General features: G+C 47.5%; 1 protein-coding gene across 2 annotated transcripts in view; it reads right to left on the bottom strand.

The window, feature by feature from the left end:
* GRAMD1B (GRAM domain containing 1B) overlaps window positions 1-7,960 on the bottom strand; it is a 99,243-nt gene extending 91,283 nt beyond the window's left edge. Inside the window, exon 1 of one of the 2 annotated variants that reach the window (XM_011927000.1) lies at window positions 7,425-7,960. In XM_011927000.1, coding sequence (XP_011782390.1) covers window positions 7,425-7,447 — 23 coding nt within the window. In that variant the 5' untranslated portion in view covers window positions 7,448-7,960. The remainder of the gene's footprint in view (window positions 1-7,424) is intronic. The other variant, XM_011927001.1, reaches the window with a different exon arrangement.
* Window positions 7,961-8,795: the final 835 nt, after the last annotated feature.

Raw genomic sequence — 8,795 nt, 5'->3', positions numbered from 1 at the left:
CAACGTGGCGAAACCTTGTCTCTGCTAAAAATACAAAAATTAACCTGGCATGGTAGCAGGTGCCTGTAATCCCAGCTACTCGGGAGGCTGAGATGGGAGACTCTTTTGAACCCAGAAGGCAGAGGTTACAGTGAGCTGAGATTGCCTCACTGTACTCTAGCCTGGGCGAGAGAGCCAGACTCTGTCTCAAAAACATAATATAAAATAAAAATAAATAAATTAACTAACTAAATAAAATTACAGAGTGAATTAAATGTTAGACATATTATCAGTAGTATCCTTATCATCACATTACCATTACAATACCTAGAACAGGACTGCTAGCTAAGACTTATCCAGTAAAAACATATTTTGTTGCACTTCAGAAGTATCTCTACTTGCTTAAACTAGCGTGCAGCAAACTTTGAGTAAAAGGCTGGATAATAAACGTTTTAGATGAGCCAGTCATAGATGTGTCACAACTACTCAATTCTGCTGTTGTAGCATGAACGCGATCATTGGTAACATATAAACAAATTGGTATGCCTGTGTTCCAATAAAACTTCTGGAATTTCATATAATTTTTGCATGTCATATTATCCTTCTCTTAATTTCTTCAATCATTTAAAAACGTAAAGAAACATTCCTAGTTAGGAAGAACTGTACAAAATCTGGCATCAAGCCGAATTTGGCCTGTGGGCTATGGTGTGTCAATCTACCATGCAAGGTCACATGAGGTCTTCCATGACATCTCAGATGAAGGCCTTCATTCTACAGGCAGTAAGGAAGTGCTGCTGTGTCTTAGGAAGGCACACGAGCCCAAGCCCACACTAGCAATAAAAGCAGCTGTGCAGCAGTGGTATGCATGATGAGTGCTCACTCATATTTCCAGTTCTCCCCTCTTCCTTCACTCAGAAGCCACATTTTCCAGCTTTCCTGCAGTCAGGCAGGGCCACGTGACTAGTTCTGGTCAATGTGTGGCAAGTGCAGGGACAGTGTATTCACTTTCAGGGAGGAGCATTAAGAGCCACGCCCTCCTTCCCACCCCACCCTGACCACTGTGGTAGAAGGGCCATGACATTCTACAGCCTGGATCACTGAGCTGCCTGCTACATGCAGGATAGCCTCCGTGGAGAGTTTTCCAGAGCCTGAGGGGACTTGGAGTGATCAAGAACTAAATTTAGCATGAGTTAAGCTGGTTGGGGTGAAGAGGGGAGGGAACGGTATTATCATGGCATAACCCAGTTTAGTTCAACATCTTTCTGCAAACACAAACCAAAGAATAGCATTAAGAATTAATAATTTGGGAGGCCGAGACGGGCGGATCACGAGGTCAGAAGATCAAGACCATCCTGGCTAACACGGTGAAACCCCGTCTCTACTAAAAATACAAAAAAAAACTAGCCGGGCGAGGTGGCTGGCGCCTGTAGTCCCAGCTACTCAGGAGGCTGAGGCAGGAGAATGGCGTAAACCCGGGAGACGGAGCTTGCAGTGAGCTGAGATCCGGCCACTGCACTCCAGTCCGGGCGACAGAGCGAGACTCCGCCTCAAAAAAAAAAAAAAAAAAATTAATAAACAAGCCATGCATGGTGGCTCACGCCTGTAATCCTAGCACTTTGGGAGGCCAAGGTGGGTAGATCACCTGAGGTCGGGAGTTCAAGACCAGCCTGACCAACATGGGAAAACCCCGTCTCTACTGAAAAAATACAAAATTAGCCAGGCATGGTGGTGCATGCCTGTAATCCCAGCTACTTGGGAGGCTGGGACAGGAGAATTGCTTGAACCCGGGAGGCAGAGGTTGTGGTGAACCGAGATTGCACCATTGCACTTCAGCCTAGGCAACAAGAGCAAAACTCCATCTCAAAAAAAAAAAAAAATTAACAAAAACATCTAGCAATATGTAGTCCATCACATCTTTTCACCTTAATAGCTCATTTAGGGGACAAATGTCCAGCCTTCCAAAGAATTCAGCAAGAGACAAGAAGTGTCTTCAAGTTCTCTAATCAGAAACTCTAAACCATCTTTTCCAGCAATAATAAACTTGATGACAACAAGCCTCAGGAAGGCCAGGAGGTAAGGGCTTTGAGCCAGCAGCATGAATGAACCTCAGGTACTCATAATCTGATCTGCAACAATCTCTGCCAGCTACAAAGTTACATTCTTTCTTTCTTCTTAAAGTAGTAATGAGGAAGACAATAACACAACAAAGGAAATAACATTTATTGCTGCTAATTTCAAGCCAGGTACAGTTTACCAAAGTAGAACCATGGATGAGAGGTGAGAAACTCTTATCCTTTTAAGAAATCTGTCAGAGTCAGAAGTTTCAGTCCTCGCCCTGAGCTGTCCTTGTCACTCAAGGGATTTAAATGCCTAGATGACCAGTCCTCAGTGTCCCGGACTTACTGAACCATGGGAAAACTCCAGTTCCCGTCCCACAGAATAATAAAGTAAATCTCACACTGTTCGCAGGAGGGTGTGCCTGCTGTGCGATGTTTGTAAATGAATATTTAATAGTTTCAAATGAATGTTTATTTTCAGTGTCCCCTGCTGACTACAGAAGAGCACAAACAGTCCACATTACAAGCAACCTGCTCTATCAGGACTGTGGCCTTTTTCTAAACCATTACTAAAAAGGAAGCTGAGAGACCGACTAATCCACCCAATACTGTCATTTAATCCCACTTTCAAAACCACCGCCACCCAAGGCAAACAGAAGTCACCTACCAGGGCCACACAGCAGGCCAAAAGGTGATTACAAGGTTCTGATTCAGGAGTCATCTCTCCAGAATCTCAAGCCATGAAGTAACCCCAACCTTCACCGCAACTCACCTTCTGGTAAACATTTCCATAGCTGGGAAGCCTGACTCTATAGGAGGTGTGCAGGGGCCATGTCTAGGGCTCCCTCCTCTGGAGCAGACCTCTTACAGAAAGAATCTTGAGGCCGGGCACAGTGGCTCATGCCTGTAATCCTAGCACTTTGGGAGGCCAAGGCAGGTGGATCACCTGAGGTCAGGAGTTCGAGACCAGCCTGGCCAACATGGTGAAACGCCGTCTCCACTAAAAATACAAAAATTAGCTGGGTGTGGTGGCACACACCTGTAATCCCAGCTACTTGAGATGCTGAGGCAGGAGAATCACTTGAACCCGGGGGACAGGGAGGTTGCAGTGAGCCAAGATCTTACCACTTCACTCCAGCCTGGGTGACAAGAGTGAAACTCTGTCTCAAAGAAAAGGAAAAGACAAAAGAAATCTAAAGAAATAGATAATTTGGTCCAGGCAACAGCTAAAGAATGAACAGAGCCCCACTTGCCAACAGATCGAAGAGAATGGGTACAGTAGGCAACTGACATTTACTATCAAATAAAATATTGTTGACCATTAATGGTCATGAAATATGGAGATATGGAGAAGTGTAAAAAAAAAAAAAAAAAAAGGACTCTCCCAGCTACCTGCGAAGAATGTGAGTAGCTTCTGTCACACAGTGCTCATCCTCCTAAACAGTGTGAAAGCAGCAAGACTGCTCACTCACCCACTCAAACACGGAGAAATTCGAAACTCTCCTCATCTGAGGACTAAGCCCTCGCCACAGAAATGCTTCACCTGCTCTCTGTCAAGAACTATACTTTCTCTCAACCTTTTTTTTCCCGCAGAATCAAATTCTTCCAGCACACTGACTTTCCTGAAGGTCTGTCACAGACCCCAGGCTCTTGGAGACTGCATTACCAAGCCCAGCAGAGGTGATGACCAGGAACATGAGGACAGGAAATTCAGACAGGTGTCACTACAGTCTGCCTAGTCCTGTGGGGGCCAGAAACATCTGGAGGGGGAGCGGCCCCACAAAATTGGAGACCTTCTTAGTGTTTGAGGTTCTGAGGCTCTACACGAATTAGGACTATTTTTGTGTCACCAAAAGAAAAAGAATTAACCATGTAGAAGCTGTGGAAGATGGGTGAGTTATTCTTTAAGAAACCAATTTCTTGGCTTTCAAATCACTACATGCCCCACAGAAGCTTTGGCCACAGCCCCATCTGTTTGTCAATGCCACCTCCTCTCTCAGCCTCCTCCACCACTGCCCTTACCTTCCTTGCTCGCCAAGTTACCAGTAGAAGAAATCATAGAAACCTCTTTCGAGACAGCCTAAAGCTACTACCCTATTGAGAGAGAGGGGTTGCACTGGGGGAGATTCTATCTCAAAGTCCAGCCACTTGTCAATCATACACATATGTCAAGGTCATCTTCATCCAAAAGCATCCTCAGTGACACTCTCATAACTCCATGAGGTACAGCTATGTGAAGTACAGCCTTTACTTACCTAATTGTCCAGCCTCTGAACCTCCCTCACATTTCAATTACGCCAATAAGACCTCTCAGCCATGCCAGCCGAAATGGACTTCTAGAGTGTCTGCTGTTCACCACACTTATCTGTCCCTTAGCACTTACTGACTTGCATGTACACATGTGTCAGAGGTGTGAAGGAGCCTCCTTCCATCTGTGAGGCTACCAGCCCCTACAAGTCCAAAGCATTGTCCTTTACATTTTATTAACTTCACAATGCGTGGACAACAGGGCTGCAAAAATAATACTTGATCAACATTTGTAGAATGAAGAGATAGATGAGTAAATGAATGGACAGACCCTGAGCCTGCTCTCTGGGAAAGAAGGCCTGACAGACACACCTTGCTGTTACTATGGTAGTTAGTCCCCACTCTGAAATCAGTCCAGCCATAAGAGTGTATCCTGGCTTCCCCACAAACTGGTTGCATTCATTTAATGAAATCTCACTTTGCCACTCTGTGCCTCAGTTTCCCTAACTCTAAAATGGAGACACCAGCTGCTTTATTGGGTTATAGTAAGAATCAAATGATAAAACATATTTATACACACTTTTAAAAGTCTAACTAACTGACCTAATGAATATAAGAGACAACGGAACATGAAAAAAAGCTGGTGCCTAGCATGGCATTACATGGAGTGGAAATTATACCAGAGAAGAAGAGTAACCAGGGACAGGTGAATCACTGGGGCAACTTACCCTGCTGCAAGCCCAAAGCCTGGTTCCTATCTGCACGCCTTCACGCAGGCCACTTAAACTCTGTGTCTGTTTCCCCACCCATAAAATGGGGATTCGTTTCATAACACTGTGAGCTCTATGGGAGTTAATACATGTAAAGAGTTTACTGTGGTGCTTGACACACAGTTTCAGCAAATGTTGGTCGCCATTGTTCTTATCAGTATTTATCATTATTTTTTTTATATCACCAACCCATAGTAGGCATTCCAGAGTTGTTTCTAGAAATAATTCAAACACTATAATTTCCACATGCAGACAGTGCTATCAAGGTAGTCAACAGATTTGGTCATCTTGCTTCTACCAAGTCTCCTTGTTGGAAGAGTAGGGAGTATCCTGAGTACCAGTACCAGAGTACCAGCATTAGTATCCTGAGTATCAGTACCTGAGTACCAGAGAGTAGGGAGTACCAGTTGGGATACTGCCAAAGGGAGCCACATTTCATCCACAGCTACAAAGTTTGACCACTGGACCAAAATGGACCTGTACTTAATGAGACAATGGGTCACAGGATCTAACGGTATCAATGCAGAGATAAATGACAAAATTGTCCCATCCTTGTAAAATTTTATTTGGCTGAAGAAGATAAAATTATCCCAATTACAGTTCCCAGATTAACACTGCTCTCCTTGTTGAAATGCATCAAGAGATGCTCAAGGCAGATTTTTAAAGGCAAACATCTCTGCACATCCCTGAGGACCAAACCAGGCTGAGCTGAGAGCCTACTGTTAAAGTGATGTCTCATCCTGAATGACAGCCAAGCTACCCCTCAGCCCCAAGCTGCGTGTGCTGACAGCAGGGGCGCAGAAGGATGCTGAGAGATTTCTGATGAAGAGCCCAGTGTCCCTGCAGCACCTGGCCTTTTCTGGGAGGCCGCATCCAAGCTACAGACCAAGCACGGCTCTACTGAGGAATAAAGAACAGCTTTAGCTGCTGGTCTGGACCTGGAACTCCCAGTGACAATAAACTCTGCTCATAGCCTCCCACCCAGAAAGAATGGGGTACCAGACCCCCAGAAAGCAAGGACTAAACATAAGAGAGAGGGACAGCAAAACTTGAGGAAAAGAAACTCCCGGCTGGGGGATAACTGGTGTTCCTCAGCTCTTGGGACCTCACAGTTCTTGAGAGTTACACTTGCAGAAACTAAGCACCTCCCTTTGCCTTCTGCAAAGTGCCTTTTCAAGACCCACTAACGGACCCTCTTCCGTAAAGGAGGCATTCTGTCAGGGTTTAACCTAGGGTAGGGGTGCCTGGAAAGCCAAATGTGGCCCAGAGCCAGGTTAGGACCCCATGCCTTAAATCACTCAACACCCATACCTGACTCTGAAAATCAACCTTTCATTCAGCGATGTGAGCTGCCACCTCCCCACCCCATGTGTGGACAGCCAGCCGCAATGAAGGCAGGACTCATCCCTGCAGGGAGCTCTCCCAAGCTCATCCTCCTCCTCCCACCCTCCACCCTCTTCAGGGAGAGAAAGCTCCCTCCCCAGTCCAAGGAGCCTTTCTCCTCTGAAGGAGGCCTCAGGCAGCCTTACACGCCACCCTGCAGGGGTACCGGATCCCTGGTATGGCAAAGTTTTCCAAGCAAAATCTGCAGTTTCTCTACCAGATAAAAAGCCAATTCACCTGCCCATGCAATCTCCTTATTGGGTCAAAAAAGAGGGAGAAGTAAATGTTTTATTTTTTAAATGGAAGGTAAAAATATTCTGACTACTTCTGTAGCTAGAATACAGCTACTCCCACACCCCAAGCAAGAGATGCCTTTAATGTCCCAATATTAAGCCCAGGAAGAGGCACCTGCCAAGGCCCAAGGTGAGTGTTTGCGTTGGGGTAGGCAGTGGCCCACTTGCCTCTGGACACCAGGCATCCTGGAAGATGGAGCCTGGCCCCTCAAAGGGATGCCCCTAGGGACTGCCTGCCCTAAGCAGCTGACGTGAGAAAGAGCCCCCGCGCCCCTGCAAAATCACGCGTTGGTCAGGGCTAAGGAAGGGTACAACTGCACCCCCAGCCTGATGCAGACGCACAACGCCTCGCCAAAGGGAAGAGATGTTTCTTTATTATCAAGTTCCCTCTGTGCACACCACTCCTCACGTACTCGAAGTTGGAGAACCTTTTAGCGCAGTTTGGTTCTCTCCACTGCCCCCCAACTTCCACGAAACCCCTGCCCTCAAAGAAGGTAAGGAAAATACAGAAGCAGTATAGAAGCTGGAGGAGCCAGGGAGAGTACCCCAACTTTTAAAGTGCCTAGTCCCCACATCTTAACCCCTCGATGCCTGGTGAGATGGCATCAATGAAGGAGACCTCTTGAGGGTGCTGGGGGGAGCACAGGGCTGAAGAAAGGCAGAAGAGGAAGGCTCCTTATCCCTCCTCTACTTACCAGGAGAGCTTGAATCCTTTCATTAGTACAGTCACGATAATCCACTGACCGTGTCCTTAGCATCCCCGTTACAGCTCCGGAGGTCCCAGGACATATTGGAAAAGATGACGAAGTCCCAAAAGAACAGAATCCCATGTAATGTGACTTGAACACAGAAAGAGAAAGAGAGAAAGGAAGAAAGAGCCAGAAGAACTGCTGCCACTGCCCCTTCTTCCCCGTCTCCCAGCTGAAAGCTGGGCTTGGAGACGAAGGACAGATTCTGCAAATCCAGCCTGGGGCTGGAGCCGCCTGCCTGAGCTGTGGCTGTCGCTGCCCGTTTCTGATGAGGATGGGTAACGCTGGCAAGGCTGTGCGAAACAAACCCCGGAGTTGCCGTCAACAGCCAGGCTGGCCGGCTGCCCCCTACCCTCACCTCATACCGGCTCTGAGCTGCTTTGGGGAAGGAAGCCAAGGAAAGCCTGGGAGGAGAGCACAAACCTAGCAGAACCTGCACCTCTCTTCCCCCAGGCGGCAGCTCCCGCAGCTCCATATAATCTCCTAATCAATGCAGTACCCAAGCAAAGCACTGCCAGCCACTTCCGCCCATTTAAAGACACAGCACACGTTTAGTCCCAGGATGGGACAGAATATCAGGGAGAGGGTGTGTGAGGAATGTGGTGTCAGGAAGGAAGAGGAGGGGGCAGAAATATCTGAAGATGAGCACTTCTATCAGCATCCACCCAGGGGTTAAAACGCCCCACCCCTGCGCGGGAGGGGAACCTGGGCCCTAGTTCCTCTGCACACCTCTGGAATCCAAGCAGACTCAGAGGCCCCAAGGTAAGTGCCTGGGGCATCTAGGCACACAAGACCACCTTAAATAGAATCCTCACCCTCTCCCCAGCAAGGCGGGGCAAGCAAGGCTTGTGTGCTCCCAGGCAGTGTGCTGCACACAGAATGCACAGTTCTCTCCTCCTGCTGGGGAAATTGCCTGACTTTTGGAGGCACGGTGAGGCAGCAACTTCTGGCGGCAGGGCAGCACATCGTCACCTGGGGCCAGGGATCCTTTTAAGGTGACCGACCACAAAGGCCTGGTTTAGGATTTAAGCCACATGCTCACCAATCCTGTGCTCCAAGAAGATGCAGACCAGCCACAGCACCCCAGTAAGGCAGGACCGGGATTTTCAACTCTAGCTGGAACCTAACAGTTCACTGAGAAGGGGGAAGTGGCTCCTCCTAAATCGGATCCTCCAGGCTGGGGCCTGGGAGTTCCAGTACCAACAGCTTCCCTGGCTGTATGATTCCTTTCTCTCTTTCCCTGCATTACTATGTGGGTCAGTATTGCGGATGGGTGACAACGAACAAAGAGATTAATTATGAAATAGCAACCTTCAA

The sequence above is a fragment of the Colobus angolensis genome, unplaced genomic scaffold, assembly GCF_000951035.1.
Source record: "Colobus angolensis palliatus isolate OR3802 unplaced genomic scaffold, Cang.pa_1.0 Scaffold7, whole genome shotgun sequence".
Taxonomy (NCBI): domain Eukaryota; kingdom Metazoa; phylum Chordata; class Mammalia; order Primates; family Cercopithecidae; genus Colobus; species Colobus angolensis.
This window is presented reverse-complemented; position numbering and strand designations above follow the sequence as displayed.